Source organism: Medicago truncatula, chromosome 2 (genome assembly GCF_003473485.1).
Source record: "Medicago truncatula cultivar Jemalong A17 chromosome 2, MtrunA17r5.0-ANR, whole genome shotgun sequence".
NCBI lineage: Eukaryota > Viridiplantae > Streptophyta > Magnoliopsida > Fabales > Fabaceae > Medicago > Medicago truncatula.
In genome coordinates this window covers 2,709,870-2,737,090 of record NC_053043.1, presented here as the reverse complement: position 1 = coordinate 2,737,090, position 27,221 = coordinate 2,709,870, and the positions used below count along the sequence as shown (strand labels likewise).

The 27,221-nt window shown below is 32.9% G+C and overlaps 3 protein-coding genes across 3 annotated transcripts; all 3 read left to right on the top strand.

Annotated features, from left to right (window-relative positions):
- Positions 1-2,275: 2,275 nt before the first annotated feature.
- Positions 2,276-6,823, top strand: LOC11430363 (G-type lectin S-receptor-like serine/threonine-protein kinase At1g11330). The gene is made up of 8 exons (XM_039830233.1): positions 2,276-2,627; positions 2,850-3,719; positions 3,833-3,952; positions 4,491-4,693; positions 4,775-4,985; positions 5,093-5,330; positions 5,425-5,572; positions 5,670-6,823. Exons 1-8 carry the CDS (start codon positions 2,276-2,278, stop codon positions 5,970-5,972), a joined length of 2,445 nt encoding a protein of 814 aa, XP_039686167.1. The 3' UTR covers positions 5,973-6,823.
- A 771-nt stretch (positions 6,824-7,594) lies between these two features.
- LOC11419809 (G-type lectin S-receptor-like serine/threonine-protein kinase At1g11300) lies at positions 7,595-12,879 on the top strand. The gene is made up of 8 exons (XM_003593372.4): positions 7,595-8,029; positions 8,240-9,112; positions 9,256-9,375; positions 10,554-10,756; positions 10,830-11,040; positions 11,714-11,951; positions 12,047-12,194; positions 12,291-12,879. The coding sequence occupies exons 1-8, from the start codon at positions 7,612-7,614 to the stop codon at positions 12,591-12,593; spliced, it is 2,514 nt and encodes an 837-aa protein (XP_003593420.4). The 5' UTR covers positions 7,595-7,611; the 3' UTR covers positions 12,594-12,879.
- Positions 12,880-13,637: 758 nt separating this feature from the next.
- On the top strand, positions 13,638-25,308 carry LOC11424236 (uncharacterized). The gene is made up of 15 exons (XM_039830322.1): positions 13,638-15,077; positions 15,167-15,310; positions 15,600-15,763; positions 15,852-16,062; positions 16,236-16,473; positions 16,962-17,112; positions 17,246-17,530; positions 18,221-18,336; positions 18,808-20,108; positions 20,221-20,367; positions 20,532-20,695; positions 20,775-20,985; positions 21,482-21,719; positions 24,612-24,762; positions 24,905-25,308. The coding sequence occupies exons 1-15, from the start codon at positions 13,793-13,795 to the stop codon at positions 25,205-25,207; spliced, it is 5,109 nt and encodes a 1,702-aa protein (XP_039686256.1). The 5' UTR covers positions 13,638-13,792; the 3' UTR covers positions 25,208-25,308.
- Positions 25,309-27,221: the final 1,913 nt, after the last annotated feature.

Here is a 27,221-nt window from a genome sequence, read left to right as displayed (position 1 = left end):
TCACCTTACATAGCTACTAAAACCTTATACCAAAATCTCAACTGCTCTGCCTGCATTCTCTAACAACACTTTCATAACAAGGCCATATTAAATTCTCTAATCCTCCTTATCCAAACATATATAATCTTATTTAATCCAAGGAACTTTCCTAGAATCTTCACCCTCCCCCACCCCCGAAAAGAAACGCTTTTTCAAATAGATTAACTTGACGAGATTATAATCGTGGGAGCTTTGAAGAAGGAAAACAAGTAGTCCAAGAGCGATGATAAGACATTTAAGAAGAATGAAATGAAAACCCAAGGACAAATATGTACTTTTCCATCCCGACAATCTTTTTTATTAGGATCAACCAGCGCTGCCAAAAACCGAGATGATCGTGATCACCACCTATTGGCAGTCCTAGATACACAAAAAGAATATGACTAATTTTACAATTGAAATATGTCGATGCTTCTGTCAACCACGAGTCAGGCACATTCACCCATATTACAAGGTTTTATTAAAATTGACTTTCAGTTCCGAAATGACTTCAAAGAGAATGAGGTTTGTTTTCAAGGCTCTGATGTTTGTCCAACTCTTTTCTCCCATAATAACAGTGTCGTCAACATACTGAGGGTGAGAAATACTAATAGACTCAACATCATCTCCAATGCTGTAACCAGAGAACAACCCCACATCAACATAAAGCATTCATCATAATACCCCTATTCACTCACAAAATTGACCCCCTATTTTAAAATCACTCAGTTTTAAACGATGATGTAAATTGTCATCATTATATGCATATAGGAAATACACCGTAGAATAATAATGAATGATGATGTAAATCGTGCTCAGAAATGAAATCATGATTGAACATTTGCTAACATGAAATGGTTTAAAGAATGGAACAAAAAAAATCCAGTTTACGCTAAATCGTGAAGTTTCCTCGACATTTTAAATTTATCCATTTAAGTGATTAAGTTATTCAATTCAGTGATTAAGTTATCTATTGTTTTTGGGTCATGCTAACCAAAAAAGGATATAAAAAAAGGAAGTTATTATTAAAAAAGGAAACTTTTTTTTGATGGATTAATTACACAATCTTTAATTCCTTTTTTAGTATCCTTAACCAGGGGCACTGATTAACATTTCCCTTGTTTATTTTAGTTCTTTTTTAGTTAAACCTTGATTGAGAATTAAATTTTATTGAGAAGTTTGTTCTTCCACGAAGCCAATCTTTTTCGGCGCATGGCTGGATCAAAGAGGGAGCAAACAGTTCTCGTTCCACTCTTTTCCTGGCTGGGTTGTGGTGGACATGGAGGCATCGAAACTTGATGTACCTTGGTAATGAAACTTGGTCTTTAACTCGTCTAAGCATCAATATTAACAACTCAGCTGATATCATTCGTTAGTGCCTCCAAAATGTTACTTAAGCTTCTTCTTCTATCTGGTTTGTGCAATGGAACAACAATGGCTTTGGTTGTACCATTCTAAATGTCGATGGCAGCTCTATCGGAAACCCAAGCCGGGAAGGTTTTGGAGGTGTTATCCGCAACAATTCAGGCAACTACCTCTTAGGTTTCTCAGGCTACATCTACAACTCGCAAGACATTTTGTTTTTCTGCTCTTCACCAGAGGCTCAAGATGGCGATTAACATGAAAATTGATGAATTGGTGTGTTACTCGGACTCCCTTCTCTCCATCAATCTCATCTCCAGTAATACCTCGCAGTTCCACATCTATGATGTTCTTATTTAGGATATAAAGGACCTTCTGGCTACCAGAAATTTCTCTATCCATCATACTCTTAGAGAAGGAAACCAATATGCGGATTTCATGGCTAAGCTGGGAGCTTTGACAAATGCTAAGTTCACAGTCCATACTTCTCCTCAGGATCTGCTTCCCCTTCTCAGGGCGGACGCTACGAGATCCCTCTTCATGAGGATCTAGTTCATTTTCTCTTTTTTCTGTCTTTTGCTTTTTGTTGTTTGATTAGCTTTGTAAAAAAAATAAAATTGAGAATTAAATTCAAAGACAAGGCAAGAAAAAGAAATATAGGTGTGGAAAAAAATGATGTAGCTGTTGCTATTCCAACAATCTGATTAGAAATGTCAAAGAAAAAATGTAATATTCAACTATAATGACCTCCCTACCCTATGTGCATATAATAACGAGACCAAGAAATATATAGTGAATGAATCTAAACATGTTGGGACTCCTTGTGCAAGTAAACATGTTACATATTTTATTCTTTATTTCAACTCTTTACATGATCAAAATTGGTTGTGCTTCTATGTCCACAATTACATCTTCTCAATTGATCAAATATTCTGAAACTATAAGCTCAAGTGATGATGCATTCAAGCTTGGATTCTTCAGCCCAGTGAACACAACAAATCGCTACGTAGGAATCTGGTATCTCAATCAATCCAACATCATATGGGTTGCCAACAGAGAAAAACCAATACAAGATTCATCTGGAGTTATCACCATATCTGATGACAACACAAACCTTGTAGTACTGAATAGACACAAACATGTTATATGGTCATCAAATGTCTCAAGTAATTTGGCATCCTCAAATTCTAATGTCACTGCTCAGCTTCAAAATACTGGAAACCTCATCTTGCAGGAAGACACTACAGGTATTAGAAATATGATTAGTTAGTAGTTAATTTATAGTTTCTTATTACTAGTTAACTTACAAGTATTATAATTTTATATGGAAGTCATCAATAAGAGATACATGTAGAAAGTAAAATAGAAATCACATTGAAAATGCGTGTTTATATAGAGAATTCGTTGTTAAACTTAATAATCGGTTAAACAATTAATTAACTATTAACAAATTATATCTCTAATAACAGGCAATATAATATGGGAGAGTTTCAAACATCCATCTGATGCATTCCTCCCAAATATGATAATTAGCACAAACCAAAGAACAGGGGAAAAAGTAAAATACACTTCTTGGAAAACTCCTTTGGATCCAGCTATTGGAAACTTCTCTCTTAGCCTTGAGCGTCTCAACAGTCCTGAAGTGTTTGTATGGAACCAAACAAAGCCTTACTGGCGCTCAGGTCCATGGAATGGTCAAGTACTTGTTGGCTTACCAAGTCGTTTGTTGTACGCTTCTGATATTCTAACACTTTCCATTGGAAGGAAAGATAATGGAAGTATTGTTGAGACTACCTATACACTGCTGAACAGTTCTTTCTTTGCAATTGCTACAGTGAATTCTGAAGGCAAGCTGGTTTACACTTCATGGATGAATGGGCATCAAGTTGGGACAACCGTTGTTCAAGAAAATGAATGTGATATTTATGGTTTTTGTGGTCCTAATGGAAGCTGTGATCTGACGAACTCACCAATATGCACATGTTTGAAAGGTTTTGAGCCGCGAAATGTGGATGAATGGAATAGACAAAATTGGATAAGTGGGTGTGCGAGAAAGGCATCACTGCAGTGTGAGAGGGTGAAATACAATGGAAGTGAATTAGGTGGCAAAGGAGATGGTTTTGTGAAACTAGAGATGACAAAGATACCAGATTTTGTACAACAATCATATCTTTTTGCTGATGCATGTAGAACTGAGTGCTTGAATAATTGTTCTTGTGTTGCTTATGCATATGATGATGGAATCCGGTGCTTGACTTGGAGTGGTAATTTAATCGACATAGTCAGGTTTTCAAGTGGAGGCATTGATCTTTACATACGCCAAGCGTATTCAGAACTTTGTGAGTATTCATAGTTCATAGCTATTTTTTTTTTTCTGTGGTGAATTTATTAATTATTAAAGAAGTATAGTTCTAGTCAAATTACAATATTGTGATCCAAATTATGTTAACAGCTACAGATAGAGATGGGAAGAGAAATTTTACAAAAATCATCATATCAATGGGGGTAGTGGGAGCAATTATTTTTGCTACTGCATCCTATTTCTTATGGTCATGGGCTTCAAAATATTCAGGTATCTCTAGAACTTTCACGTTTTCTTAATTATTTGCTTACTTATAATTATTAATTAAACTAATAGGTAACATGTGTAAAGCTATTTTTAATTGAAGAAATAAAGAAGCATCCTTCAAAATGATCTTACTTAATTAGAAGTGTGTCCAATTTGGATTTGAATTATCCGTTGATGCGATTTTAAAAATTGCAAATCTCAACTTTTACATCAAGATTAAACATTTCATTTTGAAATCAAAGAAGTGAAGTGCTAGAAACACTATATTTTTAAAATTAACTTTTTATTGGGTGAAATCACTATTTTATATGGAGTCCATTTCCAAAGTGTGAGACCAACATTGATTTCACTCAATAAGTATTAGAAAAGAGTGTTCCTAACACTGACCATGAGATAATTAGTTTTGCAAATATGGCAGTCATTATAAGACAAATCAAGTATATGTTAACCTATGCCTGCAACCTTATAATAATAATAAAATGTTTGCGTTTCTGTTTATTTATTCTTTTGATTATGAATTTGGGATTATAATTGAAATCAGCAAGAAGGAAAATAGAAAAGATGTTGGTGTCGAGCACAAGGCAAATCCATCCAGAAAACCGAAATGCAAGTCTTATTGGAAATGTGAAACAAGTTAAAATTGAGGACCTTCCTTTATTTGAGTTTCAGAAAATTTCAACTGCAACAAATAATTTTGGTTCACCAAATAAGATTGGCCAAGGTGGTTTTGGTTCAGCGTACAAGGTAAACTAAGTCATGGGAAGTCTTTATCTTTGATTAATATTTTGTATTATATGTTCTCATATTTCCTGAAAAATATATCAGGGAGAATTACAAGATGGACTGGAAATAGCAGTGAAAAGACTTTCAAAGGCTTCAGGACAGGGGCTAGAAGAATTTATGAATGAAGTGATTGTGATTTCCAAGCTTCAACATCGCAATCTTGTTAGACTTTTGGGCTGTTGCATCGAAGGCGAAGAAAAGATGTTGGTCTATGAGTACATGCCTAATAACAGTTTAGATTTCTATCTATTTGGTTAGCACATCTTAACTTGTTCTTTCTTGAAGTGGTTTTAATACTGAAGGAAAGAAGTTGCATTTTGCTAGTTATGATTACTTAGTTACTTACCGATGTCTCTACAGATCCAATAAAAAAGAAGATTTTAGATTGGCAAAAACGCTTATACATAATTGAGGGAATCTCTCGCGGACTGCTTTATCTTCATAGAGATTCGAGATTAAGAATAATACATAGAGACCTAAAGCCGAGTAATATTTTGTTGGATGGAGAACTGAATCCAAAAATATCCGACTTTGGCATGGCTAGAATCTTCGGAGGTAGCGAAAACGAGGGAAATACAAGAAGGATTGTGGGAACATAGTAAGCATGTTTTATCTTTATATACACGTCCTTATAACATTGCAATTAAAGAGCCATAATATATATTTAATTTGATAATGAAATTTAAATGCAGTGGATACATGTCTCCGGAATATGCAATGGAAGGGCTGTTTTCAGAGAAATCAGATGTATTTAGTTTTGGGGTTTTGCTCTTGGAGATAATAAGTGGTAGGAAAAATACAAGTTTCTATAATCATCAAGCACTCACTCTCTTAGGATATGTAAGTCTTATTAAATTTTCGCCCATAGATTCATATTACAGCTCAATATTATGTAAGTCTTAATTTTTCTTGTTTTTTTTTTTTTGGTTTTTTAAAGACATGGAAACTATGGAATGAAGATGAGGTTGTAGCTTTGATAGATCAAGAAATATGTAATGCTGATTATGTGGGTAACATTTTGAGATGCATACACATTGGACTTCTTTGTGTGCAAGAAATTGCAAAGGAGAGACCTACTATGGCCACAGTTGTTTCAATGCTTAATAGTGAGATTGTTAAACTTCCTCATCCATCTCAACCTGCATTCCTTCTAAGTCAGACTGAGCATAGAGCAGACTCAGGTCAACAAAATAACGACTCGAATAACAGTGTCACTGTCACAAGCTTGCAAGGCAGATAGAATACATATGATGGAATGAAGCATGACTCTCAAGAATTTAATGATATATACAACTGTCATTGACAAATCTTGTTCATCATAAAATTGATGAAGCATGATCCATCATTTTTCCAAGAGTATGCTACATCTAACAATAATGTTCAAAATATGAGTTCTGTACCGGATGAGAGGAGGAAGAAAAGAGGGTTGGTTGCTATCGGTAAAGCCAAAACCTTGTAATATTGTGTAGAAGATGCTGCAATTTACAACTTCAAGTTAACTGTTGGAAATCACCAATATGTTCACTTTGATTACTCCTAGTTCAAGTATTACTATACTATGATTCTATGTTGGTCTCAATGGGTTATGAGGATCAACCACCAGCAAGAAATGTGGTTTAACCAATCTTTTCACCACATACAAATGCGACTATGATGCATGTTAGGTTCACTGCTCAAACTGCGGTTTTGTATCAGTCTGTGCCAACAGATCTTACGATTGAGAAATCTTCGGGGGATATTGAGTTAGATGTGTCGATTAGCCTGATTCACTGATGCAAAACAAGATGATATATACCAAGAGATTGCTTGCAGAAGAAGATATCGGTGTGTGAAGTAGTCTAGCTGCAGGTGTAAACACCTTCCCTTGTACATTTTTTCACTATCATCATATATATGATGGGCTTTTTGTTTTTTCTCTGAGCATCCTAAGCATTTCTTTATCTTCATCACTAGTTCAATTTGTAGATTGATTAATACATTCTAAAGCTTAGAGTTTTGAATGGGTTTATTGTTATGTAGAAATGTAAACAGACATGCCACAAGCAAGAGAAACTCAGATTATCTTGGCATATTTGAAATGATGATATGATTCTTTTATCGGTCACAATATTAATGTTGATTATTGTTAAGGCGACTTCTACGTTTCATCTACAAAACGACGAGTTTATTCAAGTTTTTTCTTATAAAATTATTAAAACAATTTGTTTTTCGTTTTTTTTTTTTAAACAAAACTATTATACTAAAATCCTCTGAAAAAAGAATGTACTAAGAATTACATATAGAAAAAGAATGTACTAAGAATTACATATAGTTTTTGGAAATTACATATAGTTCTCTAGAGGGAACATGTTTGAATGACATGCATAACCCTTGAATATTCAGATGATAAGAAATTCACCAGCACCATAGTTGATTAATGCTGCCTACCAATTCGAGAAAAATTAGTCTCTTCCACAGGTGAGTTTATGTATTGACCTTTACAACTTCTAGTCTGTTGAATTATTAGTTTTCCTGATTATAATAATGGAAACCTTTCACAATTGTGTACAAACGACCTTAGGTTGAATTGTATTCCTTTTGATATTTTTGCTTTCTTTTTTGGGTTAAATATGTTTTTGGTCCCTATAAATATACCCACTTTTCGTTTTAGTCCCTCTAAAATTTTCCTTCAACTTTTAGTCCTCCAAAAGTTTTAGTCAAAACTGAACAGAGAATTAAATTCAAAGACACGGAAAGAAAAAGAAAAAGAGGTGTGGACAAATAGACGTAGCTTGTGCTATCACAACTTCTGAATAGAAAAGTCAAAGAAAAAAGTAAACAGGTAACTATAGTCCCCTCCCTATGTGCATATAATAACCAGACCATGAAATATATAGTGAATGAATCTAAACATGTTACATATTTTATTCACTCTTTTAATCCTTTACATGATCAAAATTGGTAGTGCTTCTATGTACACAATTACATCTTCTAAATTGATCAAAGATTCTGAAACTATAAGCTCAAATGATGATGCATTCAAGCTTGGATTCTTCAGCCCAATGAACACAACAAATCGCTACGTAGGAATCTGGTATCTCAATCAATCCAACATAATATGGGTAGCCAATAGAGAAAAACCACTACAAGATTCTTCTGGGGTTATCACCATGTCTGATGACAACACAAACCTTGTAGTACTGAATGGACAAAAACATGTTATATGGTCCTCAAATGTCTCCAATTTTGCATCAAATTTTAATGTCACAGCTTATATTCAAAATACTGGAAACCTCGTCTTGCAGGAAGACACTACAGGTACTAGAAATATAATTAATTAGAAAGTAAAATAGAAATCTTATTGATTACTGAGAATGCATGTTTACATTACATCATATTAGAATGCATGATTCATATATATAGAGAATACGCTATTAAACTAACTTATTGGGCTTAGACCCTCTTTGTTACCAAAAAAACTAATTAATCACAAACAATACTATTAAATAATTATATCTGTAATAACAGGCAAGATAATATGGGAGAGTTTCAAACATCCATCTGATGCAGTCCTCCTAAATATGACAATTAGCACCAACCAAAAAACAGGGGAAAAAGTAAAACTCACTTCTTGGAAAACTCCTTCAGATCCAGCTTATGGAAACTTCTCTTTTAGCCTCGAGCGTCTCAACGCTCCTGAAGTGTTTGTATGGAACCAAACAAAACCTTACTGGCGCTCAGGTCCATGGAATGGTCAAGTGTTTATTGGTTTACCAAGCCGTTCATTGTATACTTCTGGATATCTAAATGGATTCAGCATTGCAAGGAAAGATAATGGAAATGTTGTTGAGCTTATGTTTACACTACTAAATAGTTCTGATTTTGGAACCCTTGTGGTGAGTTCTGAAGGCAAGCTGGTTTACACTTCATGGATCAATAGGTATCAAGTTGGGACGAATGTTCCTCAACAAAATGAATGTGACATTTATGGTTATTGTGGTCCTAATGGAAGTTGCGATTTGAAAAATTTGCCAATATGCACATGTTTAGAAGGTTTTGAGCCAAAAAATGTAGACGAATGGAATAAACAGAATTGGAGTAGTGGGTGTGTGAGAAGGGCATCCCTACAATGTGAGAGGGTGAAATATAATGGGAGTGCGTTAGGTGGCAAAGGAGATGATTTTGTGAAACTCGAGACGACAAAAGTACCAGATTTTGTGCAACAGTCATATCTTTCTGTTAATGCATGTAGAGCTGAGTGCTTGAATAATTGTAATTGCACGGCTTACGCATTTGATGATGGAATTCAGTGCTTGACTTGGAGTGGTAATTTAATTGACATAGTCAGGTTTTCAAGTGCAGGCACCGATCTTTACATACGCCAAGCTTATTCAGAACTTTGTGAGTATGCATAGTCCACAGGCCATAGCTAATAGCTAATTTTTCTCATTTTTTGTGTGTAGTGAATTTATTAATTATTATTATTATTATAGAAGTATAGTTCTAGGAAAATAATTATATTGGTATCTAAATTATGTTAACAGCTATAGATACAAAAGGGAAGAGAAATGTTAGAAAAATCATCATATCAACAGTGGTAGTGGGAGCAATTATTTTTGCTACTTGTACCTATTTCTTATGGTCATGGGCTTCAAAACATTCAGGTATCTATGGATTCTTCATGTTTTCTTTATTATTTGCTCACTTATAATCATTTATTAAACTAATAGGTAACATGATCTTGTTTAACTTAAATATATGAAGGAAACTTTCACTACCTAAATTGCATAAAGGACACTCTTCAGACTGACCCATTTTCCTTCTAACCCGAGTAACATTAGTAAGAACTAAGAAGAGAAGAATGGTTAAGTTTCCATAGAAAACATTGAATTCTATGTGGTCCTCTCCAACTCCAAATTGCTCTAAAAATCTGATGCGCGTTGCTATTGTTCGATCTCACTGCAGTCTCATTAGCTGATACCAGCGTGAATCAACCATCACTTGTAAGCCTCCAAGCAAGACAGTCATCACCACTTTGAGGATGAGGTGGAGGCAACCTCTTGATGTCATGTATTTATCAAACTACTCTGGTCCCATCTTTCTTCACTGTCAACATAATTTTCAACCACTTTTGTTGCTTCAAAATGCTCAGTCAGACTAACCGTATAGTTTATACGAGGCATATCAGTGTCAGCCCAGTTATCCTTCCAGAAATCAACTCCTCGACTGAACCTAATCTCCATATAATCTGATTTTGGAAATTAGTCCAGGTAGCACACAAGCCACACCAAAAATTGCTCCCCATTTTATCAAACATTTACCATCGGAAGCAAAAAAGAACCACATTTGTATTTCTTACGAATAACAGATGTCCACATCTTCTTTGGTCGAGTACAAAAACGCCAATTAGCTCTCATCATATACACAGTGTTAACTTGACACATACTTCTCAAGCCTAAACCACCGAATTTTTGGGGAGTACACAATGTATTCCAGTTCACAAGATGAGGTTTTTTCCTCTCTTCTTGATCCCCCAAAGAATCATCTGCAAATCTTGTCATCTTCATCACAAATTCCCACCCGCAACATCACTGTTTGCGTAACATAAGAGGGAAGGGCTTGGAGAACAGATTTTGTAAGAGTAACGTCTTGAAAACGACAAAGTTTTTGACTTCCAAGAACTAAGTGGTTGATTAACTCTATCCAAGATAAATTGGTAGTACTTTTAGAGACCTTTTTATGAAGTATAGGAACTCCAAGATATTTACCACTCAAAGACTGTTTCTGTTTGTTTATTTATTTATTCTTTTGAGTATGTATCTTGGATTATAATTGGAATCAGGGAGAAGGAAAGAACCAAATTCGTTGATATTGAACACAAGACAAAGCTATCCAGAAAACCAAAATGCAAGTACGATTAAAAATGTGAAACAAATCAAAATAGAGGACCTTACATTATTTGAGTTCCAGAAAATTTCAGCTGCAACAAATAATTTTGGTTCAGCTAATAAGATTGGTCAGGGTGGTTTTGGTTCAGTGTACAAGGTAAACTAAGTCTTGTGAAGTTTTTCTTTCATTAATATTCTGTATTATAATGTTCTTGAAAAAACAATTTCAGGGAAAATTGCCCGGTGGACGAGAAATAGCAGTGAAAAGACTTGCTAGAACTTCAAGCCAAGGGATAGAAGAATTTATGAATGAAGTGATTGTAATTTCAGAGCTTCAACATCGTAATCTTCTAAGACTTTTAGGCTGCTGCATCGAAGAGGAAGAAAAAATGCTGGTCTATGAGTATATGCCTAATAACAGTTTAGATTTTTATCTATTTGGTTAGTGTACATCTAACTTGTTCTTTCTTCAAGTGATTTTAATCCATAAAAGAAAGGCTTAATTACATAAATGATCCCTTAACTTATTTGTTGTTTTCAATTTGGTCCCTTAACTCTAAAATTTTCCCTTTCGGTCCCTCTAATATGCTTTGTCAGTCAACTTAATCCTCACCGTTAGCTTTTTAATGTTTAATATTTCTGATCTGATTTTAACCATTTGATTGCACGTCCATTATATCAAATGGTGAACCATCAACACCTGATTATTACAACACTTTCTAACACTTGTTGCACAATACATGACACAATGTTTCCAACACTTTCTATTATCCCATTAAATTTACCTAGATTTTACAAAATATATGTTTAGGTGATCATTTTCAAATTATTTTGAATAAGCTTGATTTTATAAAATTGATCAATTAAAGAATAATTTGTAGTGGATAGACTATAGAGTATTGCATATATTGTGTTTCGCTTATAAAAAAAACACAGAATGTGTTTCTTTCAATATGGTTAGTTTATTATCTTCCGTAGAACACACTCATGACATTCTGTCTACTTTTAAGAATGGTTTAGCCTTTCATTTTGAGTACCTCAAAATCTTGTTATACAGTTACCAAAAGTTGAATTTTGCTAGTGATTACTTAGTTACTTTCCGATGTATCAACAGATCCAATAAAAAAGAAGATTTTAGATTGGCAAAAACGCTTATACATAATTGAAGGAATCTCTCGCGGACTGCTTTATCTTCATAGAGATTCGAGATTAAGAATAATCCATAGAGACCTAAAACCGAGTAATATTTTGTTGGATGGAGAACTGAATCCAAAAATATCCGACTTTGGCATGGCTAGAATCTTCGGAGGTAGCGAAAACGAGGGAAATACAAGAAGGATTGTGGGAACATAGTAAGCATGTTTTATCTTTATATATACGTCCTTATAACATTGCAATTAAAGAGCCAATAATATATATTTAATTTGATAATGAAATTTAAATGCAGTGGATACATGTCTCCGGAATATGCAATGGAAGGATTGTTTTCAGAGAAATCAGATGTATTTAGTTTTGGGGTTTTGCTCTTGGAGATAATAAGTGGTAGGAAAAATACAAGTTTCTATAATCATCAAGCACTCACTCTCTTAGGATATGTAAGTCTTTTTAAATTTTCGCCCATAGATTCATATTACAGCTCAATATTATGTAAGTCTTAATTTTTCTTGTTTTTTTTTTTTGGTTTTTTAAAGACATGGAAACTATGGAATGAAGATGAGGTTGTAGCTTTGATAGATCAAGAAATATGTAATGCTGATTATGTGGGTAACATTTTGAGATGCATACACATTGGACTTCTTTGTGTGCAAGAAATTGCAAAGGAGAGACCTACTATGGCCACAGTTGTTTCAATGCTTAATAGTGAGATTGTTAAACTTCCTCATCCATCTCAACCTGCATTCCTTCTAAGTCAGACTGAGCATAGAGCAGACTCAGGTCAACAAAATAACGACTCGAATAACAGTGTCACTGTCACAAGCTTGCAAGGCAGATAGAATACATATGATGGAATGAAACAGAACCACCCTTAAGACCGTAAACTAGTATACATTTGTATAGTAAATATATTAAATCGAACTACTCTTTTATATATAACTTCAACTCAATATATAATATCTCATTTACAAACAGATCTAGTTTATATAAGAATTTGGATTGACTCTAACTAGATTTCACAAAACCAACCTTGTAAGACGAGGGACGTCGTTTACTTATAAACGCTTTCCCCCCTATTATATGTGAAACTGTCAACAAATGTTAATGCATTTGACTTGATCATGAGACTCTTGACCAAATTAAATTTCAGATTTTCCCAAGTTGATAGTTTATAAACGTATAAGAAATGCTAGTAGAATATCAGTTCTGTTTTAAGCAACAGATGAGTTGTGATATCAATTTGTAGAGTCCAAAAAAGTTCTTGGAAAGAATAAAAAAAAAAGTGAAAAAAACGAATTAAATTTCAGATTTTCCTAGTATATAACCGAAAAGTTATACACTTGAAGATGTTCATGTGCGACATGACATGTCCCATTCCCTTGGAATTATATATGGCTTGAATATTCTGCTCTGAAAAATTCAAAATCAACTAATATTTCTGCAACATGTCAGTTTATTGAATGGCTCATATTTGATATAAACTCAATTCCCACTTTAAGTTGGCCATGTTCATGATACTGACATTTAGAACAATTGCCAGTGAATTATTATGTTTATGATCAGATCTTTCCACATTGAATTGGCATACAACGACCATTAGTTGAAGTGTGTCGTGTTATTAAGTCTCTGTTTAGTAAACCTAAGTTATAATCTTGCTGATAGCTAATTGAAATTCAAGTATATTTGATAAATCTAGCTGTTAATATAAAAGGACATCAAAATGAACAATGAAACCTTAAATAGTTACTCATATACTATCAAAATAAATTATTCTACTCAGTAAATTATTTTTGTGATTCTTAATTCTTGTAACAGAAACCTTTATTCACATTTAAATTAAAAGGGGAAGGAATACACAAAAAGAAATAGGTGAAAATATAGGTGTGAAAATAATGACATGGGTCCTATTCCAACTTCAACCAACAAAATTTAATGAGAAGTAAATAGACATTCATATTGTCCTCTCAATGTGTAATATAATGGTACTGTCAACTAACGTTTGAATCCAAACATATTGGGACTCGGAATACGAGGAAACATGTTACATATTTTATTCACTCTTTTAATCCTTTACATGATCAAAATCGGTAGTGCTTCTATGTACACAATTACATCCTCTCATTTGATCAAAGATTCTGAAACTATAAGCTCAAGTGATGATGCATTCAAGCTTGGATTCTTCAGCCCCGTGAACACAACAAATCGCTACGTTGGAATCTGGTATCTCGATCAATCCAACATCATATGGGTAGCCAACCGAGAAAAACCAATACAAGATTCTTCAGGAGTTATCACCATAGCTGATGACAACACAAACCTTGTAGTATTAGATGGACAAAAACATGTTGTATGGTCATCAAATGTCTCAAGTAATTTGGCATCCTCAAATTCTAATGTCACTGCTCAACTTCAAAATGAAGGAAATCTTGTTTTGCTTGAAGACAATATCATAATATGGGAGAGTATCAAGCATCCATCAAATACTTTCATAGGAAATATGATAATTAGCAGCAACCAAAAAACAGGTGAAAGAGTAAAACTCACTTCATGGAAAACTCCTTCAGATCCAGCTATTGGGAAATTCTCTGCTAGCATTGAGCGCTTCAATGCTCCTGAAATTTTTGTATGGAACCAAACAAATCCATGTTGGCGCTCAGGTCCATGGAATGGTCAAGATTTTCTTGGTTGGACACATGATTATAAGGTTTCTTCTTCTCCATATCTATTAGGTGTCAGCATTACAAGGAAAGATAATGGAAGTCTTGTTGAGTTTACATATACATTGCCAGATAGTTCATTCTTTTTAACCCTTGTACTGAGTTCTGAAGGCAAGGTAGTGTATACTGCATGGATGAATAGGGTTCAAGTTCGGAAGCTGTTTGTTCAATCAAATGATTGTGATTCTTATGGTATTTGTGGTCCTAATGGAAGCTGTGATTTGAAAATTTCTCCAATTTGTACTTGTTTGATAGGTTTTAAGCCAAGAAATATGGACAAATGGAATAGACGAAATTGGACAAGTGGGTGTGTGAGAAGGGCAGAACTACAGTGTGACAGGGTGAAGTACAGTGGGAGTGCATTAGGTGAAGAAGACGGATTTCTAAAACTACCGATGACAAAACCACCGGATTTTGTAGAGCCATCATATGTTCTTTCTCTTGACGAATGTAGAATTCATTGCTTGAATAATTGTTCTTGTGTTGCTTATGCATTTGATTATGGAATTAGGTGCTTGACTTGGAGTGGTAAATTAATTGACATAGTCAGGTTTTCAACTAGTGGAGGCGTCGATCTTTACTTACGCCAAGCTTATTCAGAACTCGGTTAGTAAGAACTCGGTTTTCAACTAGTCAGGTTTTATTCTTCAACTTCTAGTCCAATAACCAGATTCTAAACTAATCATTTTTAACAGCTATACATACAGATGGGACTCATACAGATGGCATTCATGGGAAGAGAAATATTACATCAATCATTATAGCTACTGTGATAGTGGGAGCAGTAATAGTTGCTATTTGTGCTTTTTTCTTTCGGTCATGGACGTCTAAACGTCAAGGTATTTCTATTTTTAGAACTTTCACATTTTCTTCATTACTTCCATGCTTAAAAAGAGGATTAGTAATCAAGAAGAAAACATATTCTCCATGTCCTATAGGAATATTTGACATTAAAATAAGTTTCGTTAACGAGTGTCCCCAGACACTCTTTAAAGATCATAAATTTGGAAAATATTCTTCAAAAAAGTCAAATGTTACAAATTCCAATGCAATGATTATACAGATTTTCATCAAAACTTACTATTAAAGGTGTTTAAAGAGTATAAAGTTTGTTGGTATTGAACACAGGGCAAATCAATCATGAAAACCAAAGTGCAGATCTAATTGCAAATGTGAAACAAGCTAAAATAGAAGACCTTCCTTTATTCGAGTTCAAAAATATTTTATCAGCAACAAATAACTTTGGTTCAGCTAATAAGATTGGTCAAGGTGGTTTTGGTTCAGTGTACAAGGTAAACTAAATCTTGTCATTTTTTTTTTTTTATCTTTCTTAATATTTTCTATTAAAGATTTTCATTTTTCTTGAAAAAACAATTTCAGGGGGAATTGTTAGATGGACAAGAAATAGCCGTGAAAAGACTTTCAGAAGGTTCAACACAAGGGTTAGAAGAATTTATGAACGAAGTGATTGTGATTTCAAAGCTTCAACATCGCAATCTTGTAAGACTTCTAGGTTGTTGCATCGAAGGGGAAGAAAAAATGTTGGTCTATGAATACATGCCGAATAATAGTTTAGATTTTTACCTATTTGGTTAGTACATCGTAACTTATTATTTCTTATAAAATCATCATAAAACTTGTTATTTCTTGAAATTCTTTTAATTAAAAAAAAAAAAAACTGTTTTACATTATTTGACCAAAAGTTTGCATTTTGCAGCATCTTTCTTAGTTATACCTTACTTTCTAATGTTTTTGGCTTTGCAGACTCCGTAAAAAAGAAGATTTTAGATTGGCAAAGACGCTTACACATAATTGAGGGAATCTCTCGAGGATTGCTTTATCTTCATCGAGATTCAAGATTAAGAATAATACATAGAGACCTTAAGCCCGGTAATATCTTGTTGGATGGAGAAATGAATCCAAAAATATCTGACTTTGGCATGGCCAAAATTTTTGGAGGCAATGAAAACGAGGGCAATACAAGAAGGATTTTCGGAACATAGTAAGCATTACTTAAGCATTGGTTTATCTTTATATGAGTCCCTAAGCATTGAACTTTTAACCCCTTTAATTTTTTAATTGTACAATTTTGACCCCTTCAATTTTTTGTGTGTGATTATGGCCCTTCAATTTTATGATAGTTAATTTTTAGTGATAAAAATTGTTTTTTTTATGAATTTTGTAAATTTCTAAAATTTATTTTAATCTTTTAATTTTCTAATGTCCACTTTGACCATGCCACCTCATAGAAAATTGCCACCTCAGCACCAAATCAAACAAAATTGAGTAGGGTGCTACACAAGATGAAAGGAGGTAATATTAACAGTTAAAACTGAAAAAAAAAAAAAATTAAATAGGGTTGAGGTGCTTAAAATCGCACAATGAAGATAATAGAGGGGTTAAAAAAGAAATTAAGTCCAAAATATAATGTAATATCATGTCAAGAGTCATACTAATAGTTTATTTGATAGTGCAATTAATTAAATGCAGTGGATATATGTCTCCAGAATATGCAATGAAAGGGTTGTTTTCAGAGAAATCAGATATTTTTAGTTTTGGAGTTTTGCTCTTGGAGATAATAAGTGGTAGAAAAAACACAAGTTTTCATAATCATGAGCAAGCACTCACCCTCTTAGAATATGTAAGTCTTTCCAAATTGCTAATTTTGCCCAATATAGGGTATATTTTTTTTGCTATAATAATAATATACTCTTTCAAATTTGTATACATATAGATGATGCTGTTTATTCTTCTTCTTTTTTGGTTTTTTTAAGGCATGGAAAATATGGATTGAAGAGAACATTGTATCTTTGATAGATCTAGAAATATGTAAGCCTGATTGTCTGGATCAGATTTTGAGATGCATACATATTGGACTTCTCTGTGTGCAAGAAATTGCAAAGGAGAGACCTACTATGGCCGCAGTTGTTTCAATGCTTAATAGTGAGATTGTTAAACTTCCTCCTCCATCTCAACCGGCATTCCTTCTAAGTCAGACTGAGCATAGAGGAAATCACAACTCGAAAAACAGTGTCTCCACCACAAGCTTGCAAGGCAGATAACAGACATATGCCTTTTGGTGTATTTTTTATTCCAATTAGAAGATGGAGAAGGGAGTGCATACAAATGATGCTAAGCTAAATGTTTATATACTATATAAAGAAATACTAATAAAATAAAGAAGGATTTGACTTTTTTGTTAGCAAAGTAATTGTTTAAATTGTTGTAGATGTGTGAGATAACTGATCATGTATAAAAGAATTTGTCTTAGAAATAACAGAAGAGGAATAAGTAGGAGTAGAGGCTATGTATGTGTTATGTTTTTATATCATCTTTATAAACTCTAGTCGGACTTTATTTTTAATATAAGTGGGACTTTATTTTTTCAATAGCATGGATATAATTAAAAGTTGTCTAATCCTGCCTATCTGGTACGACATTTAAATTTCGATTACGCAATTACTAAGAAGTCTGGCAATGTTAACCTCTTTCATAAATTCTTCTAGCCGTTGTTTAGATGCTCTTGAAAGTTTTTAATCCATTTTTCATTGTACCCTCATAAATTTCAAGTAGCACCAATGAAGCTCATGATTTGTGGGATGATGAAATTCACTGCAACAAAAATACAAAGTAAACCAATTTTTCTGTGAATACTAAGGCTCTGATTAGTAAAATTAAGTTATAAGTTAGTTGATAGTTGAAAAGCTAGTTTATAACTAATAATTGATAGTTTATATTTGAAAAGCTAGACCGTTGAAATTCAAGTGTTTGCGGTTCTTCTCAGGACATGCCCCGTTCCCGTGCCTGAAGCCCCCAATGCTGCTTTGCTGATTGGGGGTGGGTCCAAATATTTATTGTACACGGAGTAACTAATTAACTAAAATAAATAATTCTACTCACTAAATTATTATTCTGGCGATTCTGAATTCTTGTAAAGGAAACCTTTATTGACATTTAAATTGAAAGGGGAAAGAGTACACCAAAAGAAATATAGGTGTGAAAATAATGATGTGGGTCCTATTCCAACTTGCACCTGCAAAAGTTGATGAGAAGTAAATAGGGAATTGGATTAGAAGCACATGCAGGTGCAGTCAGTAGATTAGAACAATTAGATTTTGATCAGACGACTCACATTTTAAGATAGTTTACGATTTTTATTTAATATAAAATTGTGATGTTAAAATCTAGACTGTTCGAGCAGGATCAGATGGCCACATGCTTCCTTATTGTATGCAATCACTGACCTATGACTGCACTCAAACCTGGTCCGGTAAATAGTCATTTATAGTGTCCTCCCAATATGCATATAATGCATGTAAACATGTTGGGACTCAAGAGTACAAGGAAACATGTTACCTGTTTTACTTACACTCTCTATCATTTACATGACCAACAGTGGCACTAGTGCTTCTGTGAACACAATTACATTGCCTCAATTGATCAAAGAAAATGAAACAATAAGTTCTAACAACGAAGCATTCAAGCTTGGATTCTTCAGCCCGGTGAACACAACAAATCGCTACGTAGGAATCTGGTATATCAATCAATCTAACATCATATGGATAGCCAATAGAGAAAAACCACTACAAGATTCTTCTGGGGTTATCACAATATCTCATGATTACACCAACCTTGTAGTACTGAATGGACAAAAGCATGTTATATGGTCATCAAATGTCTCAAGTAATTTGGCATCATCAAATTCTAATGTCACTGCTCAGCTACAAAATGATGGAAATCTTGCTTTGCTTGAAAACACTACAGGCAACATAATATGGGAGAGTGGCAAGCATCCATCAAATGCTTTCATTGCAAATATGATACTTAGCAGCAACCAAAAAACAGGTGAAAGAGTAAAAGCCACTTCATGGAAAACTCCTTCAGCTCCAGCTATTGGGAAATTCTCTGCTACCATTGAGCGTTTCAATGCTCCTGAAATTTTTGTATGGAACCAAACAAAACCGTATTGGCGCTCAGGTCCATGGAATGGTCAAGATTTTCTTGGTTTGGCAAGTAATTGGTTGCCTACTTCTGCAAATCTAAAAGGGTTTATCATTAGAAGGGAAGATAATGGAAGTCTTGTTGAGATTACATATACATTGCCAAACAGTTCCTTCTTTGCAACCATTGTATTGAGTTCTGAAGGCAAGCTTGTGTACACTGCCTGGATCAATATGATTCAAGTTCGGAAGCGGGTAGTTCAACAAAATGATTGTGATGTTTATGGTATTTGTGGTCCTAATGGAAGCTGTGATTTGAAAAATTCTCCAATATGTACTTGTTTGATAGGTTTTAAGCCAAGAAACGTGGGCGAATGGAATAGAGAAAATTGGACTAGTGGGTGTGTGAGAAGGGCTACACTACAATGTGAGAGGGGGAAGTACAATGGGAGTGCATTAGACGGTGAAGAAGACGGGTTTCTAAAACTAGAGACGACAAAACCACCAGATTTTGTAGAACAATCATATCCTTCTCTTGATGCTTGTCGAATTGAGTGCTTGAATAATTGTTCTTGTGTTGCTTATGCATATGATAATGGAATCCGGTGCTTAACTTGGAGTGATAAACTAATTGACATAGTCAGGTTTACAGGTGGAGGCATTGATCTTTACATACGCCAAGCTTATTCAGAAATTAGTGAGTATATGCTGTGCATATCTCAGCTATAATTTTTTTTCTTCTGATGTGATAAATGTGTACAAGATTTATTCTTCAACTTTTAGTCCAATAACCAGATTTCTGAATCAAGTTTTGTTAACAGCTAAACATACAGATACAGATGGGATTCATACACATGGCATTCACGGGAAGAGAAATATTACATCAATCATCATAGCTATAGTAATAGTTGGAGTAATTATTGTTGCTACTTTGTACTTATTTCTTTTGGTCATCGGCATCTAAACGCTCAGGTATTTGTATTTCTAGAACTTCATGTTTCCTGTCACCTGCATACTTGAACAAATATATGCTTTTCTGAAGAGTTATTTATTTATTTTGAATAAATATAATTGGAATCATGAAGAAGGAAAATACAAAGTTTGTTGGTGTTGAATGCAGGACAAACTCATCAAGAGAACCAAAGTGCAAGTCCTATTGGAGATGTGAAACAGGTTAAAATAGAGGACCTTCCTTTATTTGAATTCAAAATTATTTCATCGGCAACAAATAACTTTGGTTCGACTAATAAGATTGGTCAGGGTGGTTTTGGTTCGGTGTACAAGGTAAACAAGTTTCATGGAGTGTTTATCTTTTCTTAATGTTTTATATTATATGTTTTCATTTTTCATGAAAAAATTGTAGGGAGAATTACCAGATGGATTAGAAGTAGCAGTGAAGAGACTTTCAAAGGCTTCGGCACAGGGGTTAGAAGAATTTATGAATGAAGTGATTGTTATATCAAAGCTTCAACATCGCAATCTTGTAAGACTTCTAGGTTGCTGCATTGAAGGGGACGAAAAGATGTTGGTCTATGAGTACATGCCTAATAACAGTTTAGATTTTTATCTATTTGGTTAGTGTACATCTAAACTTCTTCATCTTGAGTGTCTAGGGTGGATGGAATTTTAATATAGAAAAAAAATTAATACATATTATTGATTAAATTTACCTTTATTCTAAAATAAATTTGAAATAAAACTTATTGTAATTGTATTAATGACAGTCAAATTGATTTTATGAATTTTCAAATTGGTGAAATGTGAATTTCACTCATTACTATTGTATTAATTACGTAAAATATGTTACTACCATTGATCTTTTATTATTGTTCACTCTTAGTAAGCAATGTTTCATTTCTTATCCTTCATCGAATAGATTCATGGTATTTCTTATGAAAAGAAAGAGATTCATGACAGTTTTTCTATTTTTATGTTCCTTGTATATAAAATGAAAAAAAATTATGAAAATAGTTTAGCCTTTCATTTGAATACCTCAAAATATTATTATGTAGTGACCGAAAGTTACATTTTACTGTGTTATGATTGCCTTACTTTTTGATGTTTCTGCAGACCCAGTAAAAAAGAAGGTTTTAGATTGGAAAAAACGTTTAACCATAATTGAAGGAATCTCTCGAGGTCTGCTTTATCTTCATAGAGATTCAAGATTAAGAATAATACATAGAGACCTAAAGCCAAGTAATATCTTGTTGGATGGAGAATTGAATCCAAAAATATCTGATTTTGGCATGGCTAGAATCTTCGGAGGTAGCGAAAATGAGGGAAATACAAGGAGGATTGTGGGAACATAGTAAGTATGGTTTTTTTCTTTACATTTTTTTATAAGATTGTGCAATTGAAGAGCCATAATATATTATCTTTATATTTAAACTAGCGTCCAGACGGGCACTCCCGTGCCCGTCTGTCCGCTTTTTCTACTGCGCTAACGTATGTATGTATGTATTTGATTATATTTTTTTGTATAAATTAATATACAATATGGAATACACAAATATAATGTATTTTACACATTGCAGAAGAGTAATATATAAAGCTTATGACAAAAATCTCATGAATAGAACTAATAGGTTTCACAATTGAAAAATGGATGGCTTACACCAAATACATGAGAAATAAAATAACCAATTTCAACACTTAACCTGAGTTCCTATTGTTTATGTTCAAATACATTAGAAAATATATAATATGAAGAGCAAAATCGAGTCATTGAACATAGAGGCTATCTCTTTTCCTTTGAGAAAATCTGCACCAGGACGAATTTCTTTCACATTCATCCCTCAACTGGAAAACTGGTGTGTACTCTATCTATTTCACAATATTACAACACGTATCCGATTGGTAAAAGGAGGCATGAAATGAACTTGATGAGACAAATGTTGGTATGATCAAATGAACAAAAAAAAAAATGCAAGGTTTAAAAGGGAGCCTCTTAGTAAAACATACTAAAGAAATGCCGAAACTCCAGTTTGCAGAGAAAATTACTTAAAAAAATAATTTTGTCATGTGAATTTGATGATAGTAGAATTATGAGCAAACCTAACAAACAAACCATTAGAAGAGCCTGAAAAATATTTCCCTAACCATCTCTCTTCCACCAACGCTATAGTTCCCGTCCTTCCCTTTATTTCTTTCTCAATATTTTTTCCTCCCCCTCTTCTTCCCCCAGACTTGTTTCACAATAAGGGTAATAATCAATGAGTCTAATTCATTTATTATTAATTTTTTCATGTTTTGTATGTCTCTTCTATTTAATGAAGTTTTAATATGAAATAAAAATATACCAAATATTAATATATTTGTTTTCTATATTTTTTTTGGGTTTTTACACAATTTTAATCGGTACCTTGTTTGTAATATGACACTGCGTCATTAAGTGTGGTACCGGATAGCACATTTGGTGTTGGAGGCTCCGTAAAATTACATTGAATTCATATTAGGAAGTTGTAGTTTAAAAAGGTAATTACCGAAAGATATATAATTACTAAATTTAACAAATTAATATGTTAGAAATTACTTGTATACCACACTTGTAGTGTTATCAATATTTCTTCTACTTGGCCCCGCTCTATTGTTATGAGTTCCTTGAGAATATGGCCGCTTCATATGAGTTCCTAGAGAATATGATGAATCAAAATGCTGCTCAGTAAGTTCTAATATAGACAGTAAAGTGATTAATTTATTAAAAATAGTTAATATATTGTAAATTCATATAAGTAAATGTAATTTGAAATAAATATGAAATAAATTAAAAAATAATAATTTTAACTCACTAAGCCTCACCATGTGTTCCTTGAACATGTGACAATGCAAAATAGATATTTGTCAAATCCTGAAATGGCATCATGTGCTCTCCGTCTATGACATTCGTTATTTCCACTTGTTTATCTTTGTCCTTCGTATGACTGTAATTCGATCGTCTTTCAGACAATTCTTGCTGTCTATGTTCTTCAAAAAAAAAAAATCTTGTTGTCTTTGCTTGATGCTCATATTTTGCCTTAGTTTTCTTGCATTTCGAGTCCAACTTTCCCTTCGGTGGTCCTTTGATTGTTGACCATGATTATTTTCCATTTTGTTATGTTTTTTGTCCATCTATCTAATTGAAATAAGCATTTAAAAAGTTACTACAAAATCATAATGAACAATCTTAGGATGAAAATATATGAACAAAACGTCGATATAAATATTTTTTAACTGCCATGAGGAGGCTTTTAACTGCAAATCATTTAAAATTGGAGCAATTGAAACATTTTTTTCTCGCTAAATGCTTATCTTGATTTCTAAAAAGTTTATAATCAAAATGCTTCAGAAAGTGCTTCTGGCTAAAAAGTTATTTTCAATCACAAAGTATTGATTGATTAATTAATCTCATACATTTAATTAGAGCATTGATTGATCAATTACAGTAAGCATGCCAATGAACAATGTATTTGATAAAAAAAGAAATTGGCAAAGATGTGTGGACTATTCCATGCAAAAGAAAAAGATATTCCCACTGGCCACTTCATCACAAACTTGACGATATTCTAATATCTTCAAGCAGATACATATGAAGTCTTTTTTATATATATTTTTTAAATAATTCCAATATTTCAAATGTGTGAGAGTAATAAAATGAATAAAAGAAAGAAAAAAAAACACAGAAAAAAGGGAACGTCAATGAACAAAAAAAGGATCAAAATAGAAGGATGGAAACTATATATTGTTGTAAAAAATTTAATAGTTTAAATAAAAACAATTATACAACTAATAATATTCATTTACTTTCTCTGTAATCAACAATTGTTTATACTCACTATGCTCTTCCATATACGTCAATCGTGTTCTTCAACATATATGTAAAATAATGCATGTAAGTTTATTGGATGCATAAAATTATCCAAAGCAATTATAATTTAATGAGAGTAAGTGGAACCTGTATATTGGAGGAGTAGATAAACTTATTTCTTCCCTTATGAACAATTATTTTTCAATTGTCTAATGTAAAAGAATGCATGTTTGTTTGGAAATGTGGCAGCGGTTGTGAGACGGGCTGAGGGTAATTGTTTACGGCAGCAGTTTTATTGTTTTTGAAAATAACCGGTCAAGTGAGTTGTAATTGTGTGACGGGTTGAGGGTATTTTGGTATTACAAAAAAGGCTACACCAAACTAATGTTTTGCCTTTATTAATAGTTATAGATGCAGTGGATATATGTCTCCAGAATACGCAATGGAGGGGTTGTTTTCAGAGAAATCAGATGTTTTTAGCTTTGGGGTTTTGCTCCTCGAGATAATAAGTGGTAGGAAGAACACAAGTTTTTATAACCATGAGCAAGCACTTAACCTCTTAGGATATGTAAGTCTCCCAATACAGATTCATAATAAAGCTCTGCTTTCTGTTTCTATAATAATTTGGTTTTGCATTGAAAATATTAGTTTTTGTATTTTAATAATAATAATAATAAATTTTCCAATTATTTGATTTTATTTTTTTTAAGGCATGGAAACTATGGAATGAAGAGGAGATTATATCTTTGATAGATCCAGAAATATGTAAGCCTGATTATGTGGATCAGATTTTGAGATGCATACATATTGGACTTGTTTGTGTGCAAGAAATTGCAAAGGAGAGACCTACCATGGCCACATTTGTTTCAATGCTTAATAGTGAGATTGTTAAACTTCCTCCTCCATCTCAACCTGCATTCATTCAAAGCAAGATTGAGCATAGAGAAGACTTAGCTCAACAAAATTACGACTCGAAAAACAGTGTAACTGTCACAAGCTTGCAAGGTAGATAGAATACATATGATGTTAAATGTGTATCAATGTACCTGGTAAAAATTTCAAATAGTATGAATGAAACTCATGATCTGTGGGATGATGAAACTCTTTTACTCGACTCTGTGTCTCGTTCTACTCAGAATTTTTAGTTATATTTATTTTCTTTGTTAAAATATTAGCAATCTGCAATACTACACCACCTGTGATATTGTGGTGTACGTCACATATGATCTAGTTTGGATAAGCTTCTTGCTCATACAAAAATAGTATTGTGGATGGCATGTGTCAAAAATAGCCCTGTTAAAAGTTGAAGTTCTTTTCAGGACACCCTATGCTTTACTAAGGGGAACAGAATATATAAGAATAGGTAAGTAATCAACAAAAACAAATCAATGAATTTCCAGTCCACCAAAAAAGTACAAAGATATTGTAGTCATCATTTTTCATAAAGAAAAATATCCACATGTGAAAGGTCCCCCAATGAGTTAATAGTATTAAATTGGTCAAATATGATCTGCGGTAAAACTTAAAAGACTAATTTGTAAAAATAACTTAAAAACTAATTTGTTATAAACATCTAACTACCGTAGAAGTTATTTGGTCTATTTTAATGAAGTTCGACTTTTTGTTGTAAATTGAATAATTTAGCTTCTCATGTTACATTATATAACAAAAGTCGTGATTTTATTGACATATAGGTACTCAAAATCATGTATTAAATCTTTTGAAATAGAGCTTCCCACGTAGTATGGTTTGATCTGATTTTAGAGATTAATATCAGAGTATTAGAAGAAGAAAAAAAGGTTTTTTTTTTTGTTTGAAAAGAAAACTTAACCTATCTAAAAAGAAGAAGAAAAGGAAAACTATAGATTTCAAATCTCAAGTAGGAACATATCAACAAAAAAAATCTTACAAGATGGAAGAATCATTAAATCGTGTAGAAATGGAAAAGAGTTGGTAAAGTAAAAGGACGTAGCAAAATGAAAGAAAGGGACAGACAATGTAGAAAATTCCCAGTGTGGCCGTGGGGCATATCTTGTGTGGGCACCATTAAGTCAATCAATACTATAGTCATAAATGCCACCATTTTTTTAATATAAAAATACTATTCAATGCCAAATACTCTTTTTGTATTTTTCCTTTGTCTTATTAGTATATTTTAATTTTAGTCTGAAAAGGCAATGCAATAACAAGGGTTGAACTTTCTCCAAATGTACCTTTTCAACTTCATTTTCTTTTTTATATACAAAAGTTTAGATTAGTAGAGCATCTCCAATAGATATTTTTTAAGAAATTCATTTTATTGGTTGGCAATGTGTTCTCTTTCAAAAGAGAGTTTCCCACGTAAAATTCATTTTTTAAGAAATTCATTTTATTGGCAATGTATTTTAAATTCATTTTAAAAGAGAGTTTCCCACGTAATATGTCTTGTTCATATTTTGGCCGTTTTGGCATTCTTGTAATTGACTCTTTCAGCTGGGGTTTTGGCACTCCTTGTGCTGAAATCTTGAGGCTTTCAGTATTTTAATCCATTTTAGTTTCTTTAAAAAGAAAATCATTTTAAATTCCATTGTATACTACTAACAAATGATCCCACAATGCCACAATATGTTTAGGCAACTCTTAAATATTTTATTGCAATGATATAAAATTATGCAACTCTTAAACAAACCTTTTTTTTTAATCTATGTTGTCTCAAATTTAAGTATCAAGTAATTTATTTCTATCCTTATTTATTTATTTATTTATTTAGAGCCTGTTTAAATGGGAGAATGTTTTGAGAGTAATATAATATTTTGAAAGAATTCAAATTCTTTTAGATAAATCCTTTTGTTTGGATGATTAATTCAAAGAATTCTTAAAATGATGAAAATTTATGAATATTTTGTTCAAATTAAATTTAGAGAGTTTTAAATGACACCTAATAGTTAGGAAAATCAAATTTTCTTTCTTCTTATACTTTTTCAAAACTTGCAAATTGGTTCCCATATTTTTCAAATTTTCAAATTGACCCCTATAAATTTTCAAAAA